This window comes from Camelus dromedarius, chromosome 10 (genome assembly GCF_036321535.1).
Source record: "Camelus dromedarius isolate mCamDro1 chromosome 10, mCamDro1.pat, whole genome shotgun sequence".
NCBI classification, from domain to species: Eukaryota; Metazoa; Chordata; class Mammalia; order Artiodactyla; family Camelidae; genus Camelus; species Camelus dromedarius.
The window spans coordinates 68,215,821-68,239,711 of record NC_087445.1 but is presented as its reverse complement, the minus strand read 5'-3'; the positions used below and the strand labels follow the sequence as shown (position 1 = coordinate 68,239,711).

Genomic DNA, 23,891 nt, shown 5'->3' with positions numbered 1-23,891 from the left:
AAAAAAAACAAAAAAACAAAACAAACAAACAAAAAAAACCTCCAGTTGGAAAATTGGTCATGGACTTTGAGCAAGAAAGAAATCTAGACAGAAATGGCTTTTATCTAGGAAAGAAAGCTTTGTGATTGATTTTAGTCCTTTTTATTATATAACAATTGAGGTTTCAAAGGATTACTTACCTTTTTACCTATAGCTTGCTTCATTTTGTAAGGGACAATGATACTATACTATTAATTTACAAGTGTTCAAATTAATCTGGTTTTTAAACCATATTCAAATAAAAAACAGACAAGACTGATGAAGAATTGGGGATATTTTATTTTGCAGTGAAGACTTTAAAACAAAATATTTACCACCTATTAGCACATAATTTTATGTAACATGTGACATGTAGCCACCCTTTACATGAAATACTTCTGGCTTTATGGAAACTCACCAAGTTATTACTGTTCATTTTGTTGTGTGCTGGTACACATGTCTTCATGGTATTTGTAAACTTGGAAATACTCAAAAGGTTTTTAGATGTGTGACTCATGAGTGTGAAAGATCTACTATATTAAATTTTCATGAAATTCATTCTATTTCTAGGCTTTAATCTGCTCCACTGATTTCTGGGATAGCATGTCATTTTAATTATTGCTTTTTAAATTTTTGATATTTTGTTTTAGCATAATGGTACCACCCATCCATCTTTGTAGAATAGTTCTTGATACTCCTGTTGATTCCCCAATCCCCACCATGAGCTTTAAAATTATTTTTATTCAGTGAGTTTTAAGTGAGTCTGTCTTAAGGGGATTTTGATTGAGAATGTGAATACATTTGTAAATTAGTTTGGGAAACTAATTCTTTTATTACAGTATGTATTTTCCCCAGTCTGGAATTAAAGCCGCATACCTAAGGTTTGAATGCCAAGTAGTAAACGATACTCTAATGTGATCCTTAATTTTGCTATTGTGTTCACACATAACTTTGTATTTTGTGTTATTACTATGTTACAAAATCTCAGTTTTTCAAGGTACAAAAGTCTCCAGCAGTTTGGAAAGGAGTGACTGGGTATCATGAGTCACCCTTATGCATTTCTAGATACTCTGTCAAATCTAGGAAGTACCTGTTCTCACAGATGATGTGTGATATGGATGACAGTTTTTGAAGTGGTATTGAAAACACACAGATTAAGCTGAAAGGTGACATAGACACATAAAGGTAATACTGAGTGTAACTTGGGTGAACTTTCTCAAAGCATGAATGAAAGATCTCTAACTTTCTGGTGTGGAATTCTGTAGGATTGGGTTTTACTTCCTTTCCTAAGCAATTTTTTTAATTGTCTCAGTGTTAACTGTTTCACAGCAGTTTGACAATTAATGCTGTTACTTAATCCTTTTCAAGTAACATTTCTTTTATTGAAGTAATTGTTTTCTTTTGCATTATGACAGAGATCTATTAGATCTTTTGCCAATGATGATCGCCATGTTATGGTGAAACATTCAACAATCTATCCATCTCCGGAGGAACTTGAAGCTGTTCAAAATATGGTGTCTACTGTTGAATGTGCTCTTAAACATGTCTCAGATTGGCTGGATGAAACAAATAAAGGCACAAAAACAGAGGGTGAGACAGAAGTGAAGAAGGAAGAGGCCGCAGATTCCTATTCCAAGTGAGTGTGGCCTGACCTTTGTGGCACTTTCCTGTAGTGCCCAGAAAAGCCCAGGATCCTGTCCCACTGGGTTACATTTGCTATATGGTGTTCTTTGGGTTTTCTCATTTGTATGACTGTAAACAAGGAAGTAAAGTTTATGGAATTTTTCTGAGTTAAATTTGAAAGGAAAGCAAGAAAAGAGTAATGATTAGACCAGAAAAAGAAGGAAGACCTGTTCAGGATGTCTTTTGAGGGTGCACCAAACCCTTCTAAAAATCTTTCTTTTGGAAGTCATCTTTTTCATGTGTTGATTCAGCCTCCTAAATTTGGAAATAAGTAGTAGTGGTTTTGGTCTCGGAAGAAATCATAAAATGCCATTTTTGTCTGGTATTTAAAAATCCTGGTGTAGGAGAAAGAGTGCAGGAAACTGTTCTCTAAAGGTATTTTTGACTGTATCTGCCATGTTAATTCCCAGGATCCAGCACAGTATCTTGCAAAGTAAATGCTCATTGGATATTTATTTGTAGAATGAAGGCCTAATGGGAGCCAGACTCTTCAACAGTTATAGCAGAGTATTCTCAGTGCTGTAACAATAGTAAGGCATTAGTGAGATGAAGCTGTATGATAACTAGGAAACTTTTTATGCCATGTTAAACTTAGAGTTACTGTTTTGAGCATAGTCACTATGATTGGAATAAGTGTATCATATACTTTAAAAGATGAAGCTCATTTGACTGTATTGTGTTAATAGGATTAAGAGTATTACTATGGCTACAACTGGTAAATTGAGGGTAGACGTTGCAGAATTTTTTCTCCAGCATTTAATTCTAAATCAGTGTGATAAGTAGATAAGGAATAGTGAGAAAGTATTGATAAATTGATTTAACTGAAAGATAATGTAACCTTTCCATCTTCAGATAAAAGATAGTATCAGTTTTTATCTGGATAATGTATTTCCTTGACTTTGTTAGCTGTTATAGGTAATATATACACTGTATCTAGTCGTAAATTTGTCAACTTGAAGTTTCTTGGCAGTAACTCACTTTTTCTTGAATATGATGAATTTAAAAAAGATACTGTCAAATTTGGGGGTTCATGGTAATTAGCAATATCATCCAGTAATGTAGCTCTGTGTCTTCCAGTCCCTGTACAAGATGAATAGTCATACATTCCATATTTAAGTGGCATGTTGAGATGTGCTTATACCCTTTTAAAAACTTTTTTCATTGTGGTAAGATACATATAAAATTTGCTATTTTTACTATTTCTAAGTGGAGTTTTAATTTTCAGTGAAGTTATAAATACATCTTCTGCTGTTTGCTTTCAAGGCCACACAGACTTTTGAAAAGCGCTCCAGTAGACATTTGCTTAACTGGAGCAAGTCACTGTGTTTTCAAGGTTTTTAAAAGCTAATGTACTCTACACTTTGTTTGGGTTTTTAAATGTAGAGCTGTGTGTGCATGCTCTTTATTTTCTCTGTAAAGTCCCAGGATGAGCACTTGATTCTTCCCATGTGGTGGAACTCAAGGAGTGCAGAACGATTGTGTCCTTCTTTCGTATAAAACAGAGGCAAGCACCGCTTCCAGGAACAGAGCTGTGTTGTGGTCGTGGACACGTGTTGTGCTCCCCGTGTCTGCCAAGCACTGCAGAGGGCACAGAGACGGGGAGGGCGAGCTTATGTGGATTAAGTGCCTTCTATTGCCAGGCACTGTTAGGTAGCTTTCACCTGTGCACTCTTACTTCACCTCTTTACAGGCTGACTCAGAAATCAAGTAAATTGAACAAGTTCCCACTATTTGTATTATTAGTAGTATTAGCTTAATTTTAATTAATTCCCTATATCTAGGTGGCTTACTTTATAATACCTCATATTCAAATTCAGAACTGAATTAGGACTTTGTTCTCTGTTCAGTCACGCTCTCTCTACACAAATATATCATAATTATAATATAGAATTCAATAAGCAAGCTAATAATGTCTGGTTAATAATAGCTACCATTTATTGAGTGCCAGTTACTGTACCAGATTATTTTTCACATTATTTTACAACAAATTGACTAATCTCAGTTATCATCCCTCTTCCCCACCCCCATTTTACTTGTGAGATTTCCTGTGCTTCAGATTTTCTTATGAAAAAAGTGTGGCTCAATCATTAACAAACTTTAACTGGGTTAAGGTCAATGAATGAGTGTGTGTGTGTGGTGGAGCCAGGGTTCATTTTCAAGTTTGTCGGATTTCTGATCCAGTTTTTTTTTTTTTTAATCATCTTCAGTTTGATTATCCATGACAAAACTGAAAGTACAGAGCAGGGAGACTATATGCTGGTTCTGGGCATCAGGAAAAAACTTCATGAAGGAGGTAGCATTTGCATTAGGCTCAGAGGATGAGTAGGGTTTTGGCAGGCTGTGAAAGCGAAAGAAAAAATAAATCCCAGCAAAAATCCAGGTGTGAGGAAGTATAGGGACTGTTTAAGCTATTGTTTATTGAGCTATTAATATATGCCAAGCCCTGGACTAAGTTCATTACTTAAATTAATTAAATGATACTGTAGGCATTACTCTGAGGAAGGTGTTACTCCATTTTTACAAATGAGAAAGTAGGCTCAAAAAAGTCAAGTAATTTGTGATTTGTCCACTGTCAAACAGTAAGTGGCAGAGCCAGGATTCACAGCAGGAAGTCATGCTGTCTCCTAAATTGCCTCCCAATATGCTCAATGTCTGAGTGTTCAGTGGGACATGAGGAAAATAATAAGCGGAGTTCCATTCACTCAATGGTTTTGGAAGACTTGGCTGCGGCATCCTGTAAACAGAGATGAGATGCTACTGGTTAGTCAGTTAGGCCAGTGGAGAGGAGGTTACTGAGGTCGTCTAGGTGAGAGGTAGTAAGAGAAAAGAAACTAGTTTGAAGGCAAGGCTTTGAGAGTGATTATGAAGAGGGAATTTATAAACTGTTATTAGATTTGGGAGAATGAGAAGATGTATGGACAGGGATACAGAAGAAGAAAAAAATCAAAGATGACTGACTTTGTTCTTAATAGCAAATAATTCCCTGTACTTGGTTCACTTTCTTTAAAATGCTTTGTATTTCTTTCTGTACTTGTACCAGCCTTATATTTTTTCATTGACCTAATCTCTTAAGGTGTGTCAGGCACTGAACCCACGGCTGGATTATTTATAACTGTCTTGTTTCCACTGCCACAGTTTGTTTCTCTCCCTTCTCCTTTCTCTAGTTCATTCTCCACTCTGCTGACTTGGGCCCGACTCTGCTGATTCTTTGCCTCCAGCTAGAATGACCATTTTTCTATCTAGCCAAATCAAGACTCTGCTGAAGTCAAACTTACAGGTTGCCTTGCTTGACCTTTCTATTTTTACCTCTGTCTTCTCTGAAATTGGGAAGCAGCCCTAATAATATAAAGAGCTTGAGTGTTGTGGTCAAACCAACTTGAGTTTGAATCCAGGCTTTGCCATTTTACTCTCTCTGTGAACTTGAACAATTAATCACCTTTTCTGAGATTCACATTCTTTGTCTTTCAAATTCAGGCTCTTTGTAAGGTTTAAATGAGAATTTGTGGCATGCAGTTTCTTAGATGTTACTTTCTCTTCCCTTTTAAGCAGGTTTTAAGCAGCTTTTGTACTTAACTGCAGTATGAGCCTTGGGAGCAGGAGAGATTGGATCCCCTCTAGTATGTTTTCCATACTCAAACGGGTTGCTTACTTATTGAATGATTGCCAAGTTTAGTTACATTTTCACTTGTGATTAAGGGAAATGAAGCCAATAAGAAACTTACAGTATTAAAATCAAGGATAGATGTTAACAGTATTCTTATGCACCGTTCATGACTTGTTCTTTGAATGTTGGTTCTTGTAGCTACCACTGGATCTGGAATGTGTGTGTTGGCAGACCATCTTTGGGTTCCTCAGCTCTTCACTTTTATCACATTGTTCTGCTTTTCCCATAAACTTTTATGGATTCCTAGAATGCTACAGCTCAAAGGAATGAGCTAAGGCTCATGCAGCCGATTTACAGTTACAGATATTGAGCCAGCAGGCACCACGAGGAGTAGAGTCCAGGTCTTTTAGTTCCCTGCCTGATGCTCTTTCTCAGCACACTGCAGTGTTCATGTTTCTCACAATTCTTTAATTACTAAATTAAAAGATAAAAGGAGGATTTAAAAAAAATGAAAAAATGTTTAAGAGGATATAGTATTTTTGGATTTTCCTGAGCAATATTAGATGTCATAAAGAATTGAAATCTATAGGCTGAAATATTCTCCCTGTTGATTCTTTGAGGAAGATAGTTTATGAGCCTTAAATCTGAGACTTACTTTTGTGGAATTTTGGTTATCTGGATTTATGTTCCCCCTTAACAGTTCATATGGATAGTCAGAAAGCCAGGTGATGATTAAGTTATAGTTGGGGAAGTAGGTTGTGAAAGTAATCATTCAGACTTTTATTTTTAGGGATCAAGGTGGTCGGACGTTGTGTGGTGTTATGAGGATTGGCCTGGTTGCAAAAGGCTTGCTGATTAAAGATGATATGGACTTGGAGCTGGTTTTAATGTGCAAAGACAAACCCACAGAGACCCTCTTAAATACAGTCAAAGATAATCTTCCTATTCAGATTCAGGTGAGTACAGTTTAATTGTACCTCTAGGAGAATTTGTAAAAAGGTGAAAATAGGTAGTGACCTTGATAAACTTAATAATAAGAAATTGGTAATAATAAAGGGTAGGTACAGACAAAGGGAATACTGCTACTCTGGGTCAGTGACTCAAGTATCACAATGAAGGCAAACTTCTGGTGATTAGTACTTAGGATATACTTACTAAATTAAGATGGCTCTTAAGGTACACTCTTAAATTCTTTAGATGTATCTTACCGAGAGTTTTCATATTTTCCAGACTAGACTTTTCAGCGTTATAAAACTCTTGGAAGGGTTAGTATAATGCAGAAAAGAATCAAAAGCTCAAAAAGAGCCTAGACAACTGGAGACTTTGATAGATGATAATTTTTAAAATTGAAGACTCAGTTAATTTAACTTCACTCATTCTGTTAATGGAAAGTCACTATTAATTCCTTGTTTCCAAACCTTTTTCACATTGGGATGCATTTAGAAAATTTAATGTTGGCATGCTTCCTGGAGGGTGCTGCTGAAGGCCGAAGGCTTCTCAGGGCTGAAGCCAACTGATTGATCGGGGGCTGTGGTCACCCTGGGACCTGCTCTGTCAGCCTGCTCCAAGGGCAAGTTGCATCACTGATTGGGAAGCCATTGTCACCTTTCAGTTTCAGATGTGTTATCTGTCATGTAACTAGATTGTAGCTTTTTGGTGATTTCGTATCAGTTAGTTCATATATCCGTGTCGCATAGATAGATATCAGTATGCAAGGTTGAACTTTGAGTTGTTGAATGCTCTCTTTTTTATTGTCAGTTTCTTTTATTTGTATTTCTTCTAAAAAGGCTCTTACCCCACTGCCCCAAGTAATATGAAATCTAAATTTGTTTTTATTAGCTTCCTTATGGATCATTTTCTTTCATATTTAGCAGCTGATCTTCATAACCATCATACTGATTTTTATCTACTGTTCTTTACACTCAAATTTGTGTTACTTGTTGATGCATTTTTTTCTGTATTAATTTCTGGAGGACTATTTTATTTTTCGTTCTTAGATTATAAGGTAAGATTTTCTGAGTGACTGAACAAACATATTTGGCTCTTCCATTTTTAATTTTGATTGAAAAAATGTTTCTATTTCAAGGGTTAAATTCATTTCTTTTAAAAAGTTGTTTTAAATCCTTATGTGACCATTTGGGGAGGGAAAGTGGTAAGCAACATGGAGAACAGTAAAAAAATGTTAAGAAACGGAAAGCTCAGTAATGGATTTCAGACCACCTGTACTTTTTGTTATTAGAATGTTAATAAAATTCATCTTTTCCCATTACTTTTAATATTGTTTTAAAACCTGTATTTCTGGTCTTATTATAGTGAACATTATTACTCTTAAATCTGTACTAAAGGAATAATAATCAAAGGGTTGGACACAAAGACTTTTCCAACCATCTCACCCTCTTTTCTTTTCCCTTTAATGAGTCCTGTTTGTGAGAGTGATCATATTCCTCAGGTGTGTCAGGGTGGAGAAAAGATTGAGAACCAGTACTATAAGAAATTGAAGTTCTTATTCTGAAAGATCTGTCATATTTCTCCCGTACTGAAGATACAGGAGATTGGGCCTAGTTTCAGTTGCATTAATAGAGCTTTCCCTGTGCACATCACAACTATGTGAACTCTGTGTTTTCTTTCCTGAGTCAGGATCTTTATTTCTGGGCATCACAGTTTTTAAATGTTCTTGTTGAGCTAGCAAGTGTTCAAGGGAGGGAACCAGGAGAGAGTGCAGGCTGTGTGAACTATTTCAAATTTGAAGAGACTAGGGCTTTTTTGACTAGAGAAACCTAAAAAGATACAAATATCTTTAGGTCTTTGAAGGGCTCCTTGGAGAAGGTAAAAGTGGCCTGAACTCTTAAGATAAATGGTGGACATTATAAGAAACATTTGAATTTAACATAGTCAACAGAGTTATCCAACAGTGAAACCAGCTGCTTTGTATGATGGTTAGATCCATTAATACAGATATTTGGGTAAAGGTACCCAAGTGAAATGATGATGTACATACATTTTGTATTAAATTAAACAGTATACACACATATATATGCCCACATATATACACGCAAGTATACACCTATTATTATTATTATTACTATTACTAATACTATTTCAGAAAATCATCTTAAGTGTGATTTTTTTTTTTTTACCTTTACCCTCTATCCGCCCCCCCCTTGTTTTCTTGGCATTTGGAGAACCAATCTCTGATATGATCTTATTTTCTTGTGAATTAAAAATCTTTTTCCTGATCAATTACCATAGCAAAACTTTCAGTTATCAAAGTACCTTAATTAATTGAGGTTGCACCATACCTTTCTCTGCAGACTCTTTTGTAGGGCAATTTTAGAACTTCCTTGAGTAAAGCAGTAGAAGGATGACCAAAACCAGAAATCACTTATAATTAGTCTAGCCCAGCACTCATACTACATGTTTACTTCATTGGGTGTGTCTTATGGCAAGCATAATTGAAAAATTTAGTTTGAGTTATTCTCTGAGACATCTTTAATGCTCTTAGAGTGGCAAAATGAATGTGAGCAGTTTTCTGCTTTTTCTCTATAGTCTAGTTCTGGTTTTTTCCAGCCACTGTGTGGCTTTTCCCTTTCTTGGTTTTCTCCATTCAAAATTAGGATAATGAATTTTCTATTTTCTGTCTTTCTGGGAATGTTTAGTGGTAAATGCTGTTTTTACATAAATGGCTTTGAGCTCCTTTAATGCACACTGGTGAGCAGAGAGAGACCCAGTAGTGTTTATGTTTAACTGTTTATGTCAGGTAATAGAAATTAAATTTTACCACCAAGAAAGGCCCTGTGTAACATTAAACTGTGTATTTAGTGTATAAAAATATATATAACTTAATATATGATTCTAGTTGGTGATTATTTTCTGTATGTGTATATATTGTATGTTAAAAGAAGCAATGTATAGTTCCTTGTGGATGTCAGATGACTTGACCCAAAGCAGGTCTGTTGTTAAAGAAGGGAAGTTACTTGCTTACACTAATTTTTTTTTTTTTTTTTTTTTTTTTTTTTTTGCTGGTGAGTGTGCAGAGATCCTTTCTCTTTCATTCTTAATTTATTTTCTTTTAAAGTCTACATAATCTTATATAAAAGCCTACATAATCTTATGTTTATATGTCCTTAGCAAGTGGGAGTTCCTGTTTAGGCTGTCCTGTCAAAAAAGGTATTGATTTAGAGAGCATTCCCAGCGATTTATTATTCTGTAATAGTTCTCTGTAATAATTTCAAGAACAATAATTTACCCTTTATCATATAGTGATGCTGTTGGCAACTCACTTTCAAATATTAGAAAGAATGGGTTTAAATGTTGTTTAATAATTGTATAGATCATCGACATTGTGGTTGCTTTTTGAGGGATGGAGAAAGGATTTGCTGGTAAGTTGAGGGCAGAAATGTTATCTTTACACTAAAGAACTAGTTAAAGACTACTTTTTCAGCACAATAGTACTAATTGTTAATAACATTTGAAAACTAAGAGGCAATCATTCATTTCTTGAAATTTTAATTCAGTGTTTTTGAAATCTTGATGACTTTCAGAAACTCACAGAAGAGAAATATCAAGTGGAACAATGTGTAGATGAGGCATCTATTATAATTCGGAATACAAAAGAGCCCACTCTAACTTTGAAGGTGATACTTACTTCCCCTCTAATTAGGGACGAATTGGAGAAGAAGGATGGAGGTACACGTGTGTATATATATATATATATATATATAGATAGATAGATAGATAGATAGATAGATAGATAGATAGATAGATAGATGTATGTATATAAATATGTATTTTGTTTACGTAAGATCTCTTGAATGCTATGTTAGTTATGCTTTACGGATTTAAGAAATACCTATCTTCATTTGTTTTATGCCACTCAGTATTTTAAACAGCTTTATTTTTACACAGTCACTTTATTTGGAAAAAGGTATATATTTGAAATATAAAATATGCTAATTCAAAACCTGTGCTTATCTTGTTGGTCTTAACTCCACTTTAATTTTTATACTGTTTTGGTGTTCTGTTTTACTTTGTCTCATATTGCATTGTTATTGGTATCGGCCAACCTATTCTTTGTAGCTTGGCTCTGAAGTCTGATATTAGGGTTAAATGTGGTTCAAAACAGTATTGTTTTCAAATTTACTCACTTTTGTGTCAAGTTACTCATTTGTACATTGTTCTTAATGTCTAATAACTATGACTTTTTAAGAATTATGCTTTATCCTATTGCCTATATGTAAATCTTTTATAATGTAAGAGAGATAAATTGGGGGAATTGATTCTTTAACACCTTTAGTAAATTTTTTTCTTGGAGGGGGTTTGTTATCCTGTTAACATTTTGAATAGTATATGTGTGGGAATCATGCTTTAAACTAACTTTCTTCTGGAGCTGAAAAGAATTTCTGCTTGGCATTGCCATTGTATAAAAGTAGAGTGAGAAATCTACTCAGTTTTGAGAAGTAATTATGGAGCTGGGCTTTTTTTTTTTTTTTTTTTTAAATCCTTTCACATTAGTTTGTTTCTTCCTCTCAGTCCTGTCCCTAGAAACTTGCCGTGTGATAATTTCTCCTGTGTCAGACCTTTGACCAACTGGCCCCTCTCTGTCATGACAATTTAGAGGCAGTGTGGCCTCACTGGGCCAGTGGGGACTCCCTGTTGCTGTTTTCTCATCACTAGACATTCAGCAAGTTACATTGCTTACTCCCCTACCTGAAATACCAGTGCAGCAAGAAATATTGGTCAGTTTCTTAATTTATTTCAAGTTAACGATAAAGGTAGAAAAAGACAGATCTACCAGAGATTGTTAGAACTTTGAGCTTTGGCAGACACGACTCACAGGATTTCTTAAAGTAAAAGTGATAGACTCCCTTTTTTAAAAAGTCTTTTGGGGTAACTAAATCAGCTATGCCATACCCAACAGATATAAGCTTAGACACATTTATGAGTCATAGTTTAAAATTGAAGTGAATCCAATCTATAATTGGGTTTAGACCTGTATTTTTTTTTTGGCTGTATATCTGTATATAGTATCTCTAACATCTCTGAAGAACCAATCTTATATGACTTAATTTCTTTAACAGCTTTACAGTTCACCATTAACTGTAGAACTATAAAATGATTTCTGAAGTATCAAGATAATTCTGTTAATTCTGGTAAGCTGTGTTCTACTTGACCCTCTAGTGTAAAACTAACCATTTCTAAGTAGGGTTATAATTATAGATATTATTAAAAAATTATTTGATTATAGAGAGATGAGAAGACTGAAGTTGCCAAAGACTAGGTCATGTTTGCTTGGAGCTGTAGACGTCCCTTCCATTACTTTGAAAGTATTAAGTGAACAGCAGGCTCATTTTCCCCTATGGTTTTGTGTACTTCATGGGATTTTGTCAGTTTTCAGTGATACCTTTAAGCTTAGTCTGTTGCTTTTATAACTTTAATTTTTGTTCAGAGAACCTAAAACATTCTTAGTGTATTGCACTCTTACTGTAGAAGACTAGTTATTACAGAATGGAATCTGTAGTGAAGTAGGAGCCATCGTCTCTGTTCGAGGTGTTTGGGTTACTCAAGGCTCCCAAGACCTCTTTACGAGCTGAATCTCATCAACTGATGTTAACATAATTGTGTGGGATAAGGTAAGATGAAGGAATCAGCTTGGCTCTAATGTTTTACACACGTTACTTCCTCTCCCTCTAAGTGGCAGAAAGATTTGCTTTGCTGTTTTCCTTAATCTCCCAGCCCTGTTGACTCACTTGTTATCTCTTATAATTTGCTCATTTTGTCTAACCTGGGCTTTGTCAGTGTTTTTTGATCTGCGCTAGCAGTTTTGTGTACTCCTGGGGCAACTTTGAGGATCCAGTGTAACTGAGCATTTGAGACCTGGGCTGTGTAATTCTGTAGGATTCGTTTCATCACACCAGATAACTCCTCTCGCCTTGATGCAGTTCTTTTCAGCTACAAGGGTTGAAAGCCCCAAGATTCATTTAGGTTCCAGGAATTTCTAAAACTGAGAGATCTTCTGAAAAAAAATCTCCACTCATTTTCTTTCTCAAAGTTTAAAAGAACATCCATTGTAACTTTTGGGGGGACATTTTCCTGTAGAATCTCAACATCTCCTCTCCCACAGAACAAACAGGCTATTCACGATACATATATACCTCATGTATATGTATTCATATATACAATTATTATTTAATTATTATTCATATATAATTAATATGATTTGATTTATGTATATTCATATGCATAAAATTTTAAAGGAACAAATTTCTCTTCCCTCTCTTTACTTGCCACATAATTGGGTAAAATAAAGCGAAAAAAATCTGAGAGCCAGGTGGAGCCAGAGGACTGGGGCAGGGCAGGTGAGAACATCACACTTATCTCCTCAAGGTTGTCTCTGCAGAAGTGGCTCTATCTAACTACTTGTTTCAAATCACTGTTTACATTTTCATTGGCTGGAGTACATGGTGAATCTCTCTGGTACTGTTTACTGTTTTGTAGGTAAGATTTCTCACGTGTTGTCCATCTTATTTCCATATTCTAACCCTTTACTTGAAGTTCCTAAAGAATAACCATTCCCCATAACTGCACGCTTCCTCCTAAAGAAGTCATAGGAGAAGAAGCAGAGACCTTGGTGCCTGGCAGCCAAGTATTTGATTCTTAACTGTATTAATTACAGCTATGTGACCTTGGACAGGTTTCTTTATTTTGAAATGAGCAATGAATATTTGAGACAGTTGTTTGAGGTCAAATGAGAGAATCTGTGTAATGTGACCTGTGTTGTACCCAGCACAGAGTGGTTGCTTAGTAAATAGTGGTCGTTACTCCGCTCACTAAAAAGTCACAGCACAAACTCATCTATTCAAATTGCCTTGAGGTCACAGTGAGAATAATGTGGATATGATGGATCTGAAGAAGTAAACCTAAATACAGTTCAGCTCTTAAACGCCAACTGAAGTGTAGTATTGGAATTAATGTACTGTATTTGCTACACTGCAAGTAATGAACTGGCTTCTATAGCTTATGATTCATTGAGACAGTTGTCTTCTTCCCTACCCCTGTCCTTTATCCCAGAACCTGGAGTGGTACCTAATACTTAGTGGGCAATCAGAAAACTGTTAAATGAATTTTTGTTGCCAGCATATTATCTGCCTGGTGTGTAAGAAGCATAAACAATGGGTGTCTCAGAAATCAAGCAATATATATTGAAGATTTAGCTCTGTTAGGATATTTTATAACTTTCTGTGTTATAAGCACTTTCTCATATATGATTTACTTTAACCTTCACAACAGCCCTATGAGGGTAGATTTTCCTGTTTTATAAATGAAGGAAGTCTCACAGTTTACCCATCTCCTGTGACTTTTTTTTTTTTTTTTTTTTTGAGTAAAGGTAGGTTTATTTAGAGAGATACATACTGCATACAGTGTAGGCTGTTTCAAAAGGCAAGAGAAAGGCCACGAGGTGTCAGGGTTGAGTGCTCAGGTTAGAGGAAAAGTAGGTACACACTCCATGGAGTGCGGGCCTTCTCAGAAGATGAGGGAGCAGGAGAGGCAGCCAAGAGGTGCCATGTTGCCAGTTCTTATGGGCTCGGTAGCTTCATATGCTAATAAGTGGAAGGACCAATCTAACTACCCTGGGGAAGGGGCTAGGATTCCCAGGAAGTTGGCCATTTCCTACTCTTTGACCTTTTGTGGCTAGCCTTGGGACTGTCATGGGCCTGTGGGCATGTTATTGACCATGCTAATATGTTACAATGAGCTTATAATGAAGCTCAAGGTCTACCAGAAGTAGTCAAATCTCCAGCCATCTTGAGCTTCGAGGCCTACTGGGAGTTGAATCTTCCACCTTTTTGATGTTAATTGCTGCGTCATCCCTTGAATGGTTGTGCCCTGCCCCCTTCCTCTACTCTTAAGTCCAGTTACTGTCTAGGATGATGGTAGTTGATTTAGTTATTCTGAGCCTTACACAGTCACAGCTTCTTTTGGTGCTTGTGATTTTAAACCAGAAGTTATTTGCTGTGAGGGTGATAAATCAGCTGTTTATTATATTAATAGTACAATTCGAAACCAGATAGGTAGGGAAACTACAAACTCCTCAGTGTAAAGGTGGATTTTCAAGGGTGCTGGAGATGTTGCCCAAGAATCCCTTTTCCATGTTGATGTTAGTGCCAGCTTCTCGTGGGTTTTGACAGTTCACTTGCATGAGTCCTGCTAGGTGGCAGACATCAGATCTCACAGTCCTAAGATCTCAGCTAGGATTTACAACTCCTACAGGCTTTATTTTCCTGCCTACAGCTGGTAGACCTACATTATCTGGTGCAAAGCTGTAGCCACTGTCTTTCCAGTGGCCCACTGCCTACTGAGACATTGAAGAAAAGTCATAATAAGTGACGTTTCTACCATAAATTAGGAGAACAGTGCTCTGTTTTATCTAAGTGCTACGTTTATCTGTTCATATTAGTGTGGCCTGAGGTTTTGCATGGACAGTGGCTTGAAGCATAGTGTCTGCTCTTCACAGAGCCTCAAGGAATTGAGAGAAGGGCCTGCTGGGTATCTTCAGGTTACCTTGAAAATTCTGTCAGCACGAACTCACTCAGATTGTCAGGGAGGCCTTTGTGGTAACCCAGCTTGATTATTTTACCTTTGAAGAGCCCTGGTTTAGTCATATTCTGGCTTTTCTCCACCCCATCTCCATCTTCATTTTTGTGAACGGGCAGAGTTAGCTTGCATGTAAGGGATGGAGAGAAACTGACCAACATTTCCTGCAGTACGGTGTGTTTCTGGTCACTGATCTAACCTCTAACAAAATCAACGAAGTTAGGCATAATAGACTTCTTTTTAGTGCTTCCATTGTTCAGAATGTTTTATGTACCTTCATGCCCTGATGCCAGGTTACTGAGCAATAAATTTTAAAAGCTGTTTTTCTTTGCTTTGGGCGTTTTTGTCGCTATCCCCCATGCTGTCTTCCTTCCTTCCTTCCTTCCTTCCTTCTTTTAATCTGTTTTACTAGTGGACTCTAGGAAAAAAATGAAATGGCTCACAGTTAAATTGTTTACAATTTAAAGACTCCAAGATACCTCTTTATGAAGAAGGTTTTGCATCCCCTCAAAATTGAAACACCTACATTAGAAGATCATACAGAAATGTTAAACCTGAGGGTCTGCTTGAGAAGTAGCAGTGTTTTTCCAGCAACAATTCTGTGATTGCTGCATTACATTATTTTTCTTAATGAATGGAAATACATAAAATTGTATGTTGTTAATTATATAAAGGAAATAGGCAAACAGGGCTTACAGGTAGCACTACAGTGCCATTTAAATTTATGTAGTTTTAAAATGAGAAACTTTGAGGAGGATAAAATGAGATGAATTGTTACACTCCTCTGCTGTTTTCCATCTCGTGAGTACTGAAACATTTTGGATCTTTTGACTTTTTGACTATCAGAGCATGAAGAAACATGGCCATTCTGATGGTGATGTAAAAGGGAATCTGTTCACTGCCTGTCCCTTTCACCTCTTTTTAGTAGAATCTACTGCCTCCAAATGTTGACTGTCTGTAGTAGCAAGCTGATGTCTCTATTTTTTTAAATAAGAGTTTATGGTTATAATCTGTCCTTCAGGATGAAAGAATTTATCTGAAGATTTTTGCCATTGTTCCCCTTTAAAAATATCTGTGTCGTAATGATCGTTAAGATGTTAATTACAAGCTCTGATCACTGGACAAAAGTACCAGAAAGTTCAAAAAGAGTTGTTTTGCCTTGTCTTTTCCTATTCAAACTTCCTCTTACTCCTCTCTTCCATTGACCTCCCCCTGCCAGCATTCCCACTTGGTAAGGTGATGGAGTAAAAGTTAGCTTGTCTTACTTTTAACTTTAAAGTTGAAGTCTTGAAAAATAAGCACAATCCATGCCTTTTCTTGGGACTACATTATTTAGCAGTCAGTCAACCTTTGTCATGTCTAACTTCTAAGAGATTCTAATTGTTCATTTACAGTAGTTTGTTTTACCTTGTACGTGAGCTTTACACAGATGCTCGTATTGACCAGTCAAACATTTTGACATATAAACGTGAAAATAAGTTAGTTATATGTTTTGTGTCATTAAAAAGAATTAAGCAAAGCCAGGAACTAAATCACATATGAAGTGAATACCCATGGTATGTTTGTTTATATTTATAAATAAAAACACATTAACAATTATTTTTTGATGCTTTACATTTTATGAGTAAAAAGGGGTAACGAAATGAGACCCTGCATCCTGAGTTTGTTGGCACAGGTTAATGTGAAACAATACAAGTACCTGTTGTAGAGCTCACCCGGGCAGAAAACAGGTGTGTAGCACTTCGGCCTTTTTATGTTGCAGGCAGTAAAAGAGAGCCACAGTTTTTTCTGCAATAAATTTTTTTCTTTTGGGCATAATGCTTTCAGTTTTAGTTAATGACCATCTATCATTTAAAATATACAGTCAATTTGCCATAGTAGAATCTTGTAATAACTGAGAAGCCAAAAAGTATCAGTGATCGAGTTCCCCTATTTATAAGTATTTACAGTGTATGAGTTGGCCTGCACAAACGTGCTACTGATCCTGTGACTGTCATGGCTGTACTAGAAAGAAGTGTTGGTGAACTCCTGCATCTAAGAGAGTTCTTAAAAGAAGATGGTAAATATGACTTAATTGGATTAGACAAAGAATTGTTTCCCAGAAACATTTGTATGCTGTAGGCATTTAAATAATGCACTAAGTCATCAAAAGTTTAAAAACTCACTTCCTAGTAGCTTAGAGGAAATAAATTTGGATAAACATGGATTTAGTATCTTGTGACATCTTAGTTATGAATATTTGCCCCAATCACATGTTTGAATTCTTAATTTGGTAGCTCTGGGCCATCTCATCCAACTTTGCAATGTTAAGGCAAGTCAAATAGCTGTACTTAGTATTCTTTGCTGTTTTTTTTTTTTTTAAATATGTAAAACTTGACATATAGTTTATATTTGTAGTTCTAATAATTTGGTTTAGAATAGAAAGAATTAAGAGAACTCCAGGGTGACACTTGAAGAGTTCTTATCAATGGGGTAGTTTCTGTTAATGATTATCTTCTTGGGTGAGTTTATTTAATTGTTAAAAAAAAATTGCCATGCTCAGCGTATTCTTAATGTATCTCAAATTGATTACCTAAGAGAGCCCCAGTTTTCCTTAAGAATTGATTAGTGATTAAAATCCCTTCTATAAGAAAAAGTTGTTATTGCTACTGGTCCCAGATTTCTACTCTTTGCTCCCTGCCAAAGGAAAAAGTGCTGTACACCTATTTTGTGTCCTGTACCTATTTTGTGCCCTGTGTTACACATCCTTAATAAGATCCCAGATCGTATGTAGCAGTGGTCATTGATTTGTTTACTGAACAGATGCCTTTGTGCTCCTGTTGTACGCAGGCACAGAATGGCTCTGTTGACTGTTTACTTAAGTAATTATGGTGCACGTAATTTAAAATGAAAGCAACAAAGCCAAATCCTGAAATCTTCTGGGAGTCTTATTAGTTCACTCAGATGCTGCTCTTTTTTTTAGTTTTATTGTTTGGTAATTTGACAGGAACCCCTTGGTCAAATTGTATCTGTCTTTCTTTATCCCATTTTCCCATTAGAAAAGGTTGCGATGAAAGATCCTCCGGACTTACTGGACAGGCAGAAATGCCTGAACGCCTTGGCGTCTCTTCGACATGCCAAATGGTTTCAGGTTGGCTCTTTGTTATTATCTTATTGTTGTTGTAGCCTTGTGCAGGTTTCATTTGGAACACCTGCCATGTAATGGTTTCTATGTACTGTATAAAATGGGGGTGCTGTCTACCTCTTAGGGTTATTGTAGGAGTAAATGACTTAAAGTTCCTAGTGTAGCTTCTATTATAGTTAATGACGTTTAATTATCATATAATCCTTTTTGGCTTATTACTCTGAATTTCAAATGGTAGTGTATAAAATACAAACCTGAGTGAGAAAAGCTAGAAGTTAAGATAGACAGTTGCCTGGAAATGGGGTTGCCATGAGGCTATACAAGTGATTTTAATAATATGCTTCCTTTAAAATTTGCCTTTCTAAACCATAATTTTACTACTTTTAATAACTTGATTTTTTGGTTTGCTTGACAACTCGTGAATGACTGACTAATTAGTATTCATTTTAAAGAACCTACCATGATCAGTGTCCTTAAAATGAAGAGTGGATTTCAACAGGGGTACTGGGATCATTTTGTTTGTTTTAGGCAAGGGCAAATGGATTAAAATCATGTGTAATTGTCCTCCGCATTCTGCGTGATTTGTGCAACAGAGTCCCCACATGGGCACCGTTAAAAGGATGGGTAAGTACTTAAATATGATTAAAAGCAAATTCCGGAGCTGTAGTCAGAGGAAATTCTGTAGAAATTACATGTTACTGTAAAATGGCTATATTCTGACTCTGCTGAGGTGTGTGCTGTCTATTTTTGTTCTTGAAAAAAATTAGGGATTTTTTTATATGAGTTTTTTCTGACGAATATAACCCATCTCTTCTACCTCATCATATTCATGCTACAGAGCCGGGGTCCTTTTTTCTGATGAAAAAGTCCTGTACCTGTTAGAAGTGATGTCTTCCTGCACTTTACTTTCCATTGTTGGCCGATTACTATTCACCTGCTATCCAGGGAAGCCTGCTTGGCTGGCATATTTCTCTTCTAGTGCTACCTCTATTTAAGTAAAAGTTACCTGATATGCCAGTATAAGCCTCCCATTCTCTTTGAGTGTAGACACTTAAAAATAAGTTCATATTAGTGATTGAAGTCAGGTGAATAGTACACTTAACCATAGTTTATATGTTACCAAACTTACTTAATTTGGAAATTATTATGCATGACCCAATTAAGACCCAATGAAGAACACTATAAAACAAAGATGTAAAGGGCCATTTTAAATTAATTTAGAAATTATTACTTTGATACGGTATCATGAATTTTTAGTTTATTAAATACGAAGATTTGGTCCTTTTATTCTAAATGCAGTACTCGGCAGGATGTCTGAAATGAAGTCTTACTGTGCTTCTTAGGTTAAGTGGGAGATAGGTGGGCTGGGTTTGAACACTGATTGTTTATTAGCTGTTACTAACTTATATGAAGTCTTGTTAAATCTTTGTTAAGTCAATTAAATGATTGCAGTTTCTTAAGTAATCCTTTTAGGGTAACTGAAAATAGAGTTTTGTAACAAAATGTTTTCTGAATATATTATCTTAAAAATGGTTGATTTGAACACACTGCCTGGTGTAAAAAAGTTGATAATCAAGTGGGAAAAGTTAATTGGGCCCTAAATGTTAAATTGACTTCTACCTTTTTTGGCCTCCGTTGTAGATAGAAATGTCAGCTCACATTTAACTGGAATCCTTTTAACACTTGGTGCATGTACTAATTTGTAATTTAATATCTTCTAGCCACTAGAGCTTATATGTGAAAAGTCTATAGGTACTTGTAATAGACCTTTGGGCGCTGGGGAGGCCTTGAGACGAGTAATGGAGTGTTTGGCATCTGGAATACTACTTCCTGGTAAGGGTTTCAAACTCTGGAGGCAGAAGAATCAGAAAAATTTCATTTTAACATAGTTTTCTGTTATGTGCTAAGTTTGTCCTCTGCTCAGGAAAATGATGTGTGGGGGTTGTTTTGCTTGAAATTTTAGCAACCAGAATGTTCAAATGTTGGAGAAGTGCTATAAAACTTTCTTTCAATAATTGTAATTTATATTTTATATGTACTAACATAAAAGATACTAATAAGATATTGTGTCTGCTATGAATTTGCTTTACCTAGAGCTTGGATTTTGAAAATGCTTATGTTTGGCTAAAATATATAAAGTTCATTCTGTTTGCAGTCTAGTGTTTAATTTGGAAAAACTAAATTTGGTCTTATTTTCCATATATAATCCCTTTATAGATTTGGGATGATCCATCATGCTTTCTAAATTCTTGGAGTTAAAACCCAATTGTGACCTTAAATACACAAGTGACTTCTAGTAAAATAAGGACATTGAAATGCTGTATTGAAAATGAGTGTCCTTTTTATTCCATTTAATTGAGCAGACTTTTAACCTTGTTCCTTAGTTGTTTTTTTCTTTTTCTCTCCATTCTTCTCTCTCTCTCTCTTTGTGTTAGTTTATTGAATTCTGAACTTAGTTCTAAATGTTACTTGTGTTTTTCTTTTGCCTTTGTCAAAGGGGGTCCTGGTCTTCATGATCCTTGTGAACGAGACCCAACAGATGCTCTGAGCTATATGACCATTCAGCAAAAAGAAGATATTACCCACAGTGCACAGGTAGGAGATGGGCCATACCACTGTGGTCTGTTAGAGGGATATCATGCAACCTATGTAAATACTTTTTTGTTGCCTGTTGTTAGGGACTTTTGCTATCATAAAAATATCATTTGAGGAATGTGTTTTTAGCTAGAAGTTCTAAGGGCTTAACAAATGAAAAATACAAAATTTGAATAAATACAATCTTTTGTTCTTTAGCATGCACTAAGACTATCAGCCTTTGGCCAGATTTATAAAGTGCTGGAGATGGACCCCCTTCCATCTAGTAAGCCTTTTCAGAAATATTCCTGGTCAGTTACTGATAAAGAAGGTGAGTGTGAAAGTTTTTTATTGGGATTGGATGTGGGCAGTGGTGTATGGTGTAGCTGGTCATGGGATGCATCTTTTGTTAGAACTGAGAGAACTTAATTTTTAACCCAAGTCATGTATAAGAACATTTACTGCTGTTCTTCCTGACTTTCTTCTCTTGTCCCATCAGTGACAGCCGCTTGCTGTCATTTATTCTTATTAGTGAAGGACTCATTTGGCTGTGTTGGTCAGATTCCATTACTGCATAGATTTAGGGATGACACTTAGAGAAGCATGCTCGTATCCTTTGTTTTTCCTCACTGCCTTCTTTGGGTTTAATTTGCTGTTCCTTTTAAGAATTTTTTGAGTTAGGTGAATACATTATTGGGTTTTTTTTTAGCCTCTTAGTTATTGTATATACTAATAAGACTGTAAATTTTCCTTTAAGTCCAGATTTATGTGTTGTACTCTTTTTACATTAGTGTTTTCATTATCACTTAGTTAAAACTATTTTTTATTTCCCCTTGTTATCAATTCTTTGACACATGAGACATTTAAATATTATTTCCAAACAAGTGAAGATTTCCTAGTTCTCTCTTTATTTTTGATTTCTCACTCTACTATGATCTGAGAACATACTTTGATTTTTTCCCCTTTGTTAGTTCTTGAAACCTATTTTAGGGCCACATGGTCAGTTTTTATAAATGATTCATATCCTGAAAAAGTATGTATATTCTGCGATTGGTAGTCAGAAAGTTCTTTACATGTCAGATCACATTTGTTCATTATGTTGTTCAAATCTTATATACCTGTTTTTTATACACACACACACACACACACACACACACACACACACACACACACACACACACACACACACACATATATAGACACACACACACACGCACAATATTTGTTCTCTTAATTACTGAGAGACATATCAGTTCTGCTCTATTGTGGATTGTCTGTTTCCCCTTGCAGGTATGCCAGTTTTTAATTTTCTAGAAATTTTGGCTCTTTTATAGTTTCAGATTTTCTCCCACAAATTCTTCTTGATGTCTTTTTTTTTTTTTTTTAAGTTTGTTTCTGAGAGAAAGCTCCATCATCTAGGTCTCTTTTGGATCAGTTTCTGTTGTCTGCTTCTCATGAATTTTGATCACAATATCTTGTCTTCTCATGTAGCTGTGTTTTGGTTTTGTTTTGAGTGCTTGAGACTGAAATTGAATATTTTGAGAGAATTTAAAGCCTGGAGTAATGATTTCAGGAAGGATTTCTATTGGTTTCTTGGAGATAGCTAGTGGGATTGGCAACCTGGGTCATTTTAATGTGGTTGAGGAATAAGATGATTTGAAGCTGGGGTTCAAGTCTTTGTGATATCAGATTATTTCCACTTTATTTCCTTTTAGCATATGGCATTGCAGAGGCCCAGCGCACAATGTGGGCAATTCACAGGCCTTCCCCTTTTGGTGGTCCTTGAACTTCAGTTTTTGACTCATGAGATCTGGATGCCTGATAAAAGTACTCTATTCAGTTCATAGCAGCTCCTTGTGGATTTCAAAGATACCCCTGGGGAAAAGTGGCTCTCAGTGCAAGGTTTCCTTCATCTCCCAGATCTTGACTCCCTAATTCTTTATTTTCCAGGAACAGACATTTATTCTACATTTGGTCCAGCTTTACTAACTGCTCTCATCAGGAAGGTTGTTTCAAGTAACTTAACTTTCTTACACTGGAGGTTGAACTTGTATATTTTGCAAAAGTTCCTCTGGTGACTTCGTGGAAGCTGAGGTTGTGAACTGCTGCTCCTCCTCTGCTACCATCCTGTCCTTGTTTGTGCCACTCCAGCCACTCAGGTCTTTATGCTGTTTCTTAGCATGCTCCTCCCTTATGAGCTTTGTGCTTAATGTTCTCTCTTCCGAGGGCTCTTTCCCCAAATAGCTGAATAGCTTGCTCTTTTACTTTCTTCAGATCTTCATCAAAAAGTTATCTTATCAATAAGTGATACCTTTCTGACCTTCTGAAAGGCACCACGTGTAAAAAACAGCAACACTTCCTCTCCCTTAGGCCTCTTAATTTTCCTCCATTGTGCTCATGACTATAGACATGTAGGTAGTTTCTACCACCACGCACAAGCTCTCTGAGAACAGGGACATTGTTTTGTTCTCTGTTGTATGTATAGCATCTAAAATTGTCCTGAACATAGAAATGCTCAATTAATATTTATTGCTGAATGAATACATGAATGAAATTATAATGGAAAGGGGGTGGTAAGAGATAAATTGGGAGTTCGAGATTTGCAAATATTAACTACTATATACAAAATAGATAAAAACAAATCTCTTCTGTATACCACAGGGAACTATATTCAATATCTTGTAGTAACCTATAATGAAAAAGAATATGAAAATGAATATATGTGTGTATATGTATGACTGAAACATTATGCAGTACACCAGAAGTCGACACGTTGCAATTGACTATACTTCAATTAAGAAAAAATTATAATGAGGATGAAGAAAGTATAGGTTTCATTGGGTACTGGTGAGGATTACGTGAATTAATATATATAAGGTATTAAAAACAGTGCCAGGCATATGGTAAGCCCTCACCATAAAATTTAAAAATTTAAATTTTATTGCCTCTCAAGTGATCAGTTCTCATTTCTAAATACTGTAGATGTTGTAAACTATTTCTTTTTGTAAAACAAGTTCATTTTCCACCCCCAGGTTACCATTATGATTAGCTTCAGATTTTACAGCCCTTTTCCAAAATGCCAGGGATGGTAGAATGAAGCTTAATCCGTGTAACTATTCATGTAGTTGGAGGATTTAGGGAATAGATCTGTGCATTTAAGCCAGCTAGTGAATTCCAGACAATCAAGGAGCAGCTTTTAGTGTAACTTAATGAGTGGGAGAGTGATTGAATAGACATTGTTCCTTTTTAACTTTATCTCTTAAAGACTGCATTCTGGGAGACTGGCATTCTCACACT

General features: G+C 35.9%; 1 protein-coding gene across 3 annotated transcripts in view; it reads left to right on the top strand.

Moving 5' to 3' along the window:
* Window positions 1-23,891, top strand: part of STRBP (spermatid perinuclear RNA binding protein) — a 112,384-nt gene that overhangs the window by 64,212 nt on the left and 24,281 nt on the right. For all 3 annotated transcript variants that reach the window (XR_010382805.1, XM_064490502.1, XM_064490501.1), the window contains exons 3-10: window positions 1,434-1,654; window positions 6,096-6,261; window positions 9,847-9,991; window positions 17,935-18,026; window positions 18,549-18,644; window positions 19,742-19,853; window positions 20,518-20,615; window positions 20,814-20,925. Coding sequence is in view for 2 of the 3 variants with exons in the window: in XM_064490502.1 (XP_064346572.1) it covers window positions 1,434-1,654; window positions 6,096-6,261; window positions 9,847-9,991; window positions 17,935-18,026; window positions 18,549-18,644; window positions 19,742-19,853; window positions 20,518-20,615; window positions 20,814-20,925 (1,042 nt within the window). In the remaining variant the exon portion in view is untranslated. The remainder of the gene's footprint in view (window positions 1-1,433; window positions 1,655-6,095; window positions 6,262-9,846; window positions 9,992-17,934; window positions 18,027-18,548; window positions 18,645-19,741; window positions 19,854-20,517; window positions 20,616-20,813; window positions 20,926-23,891) is intronic.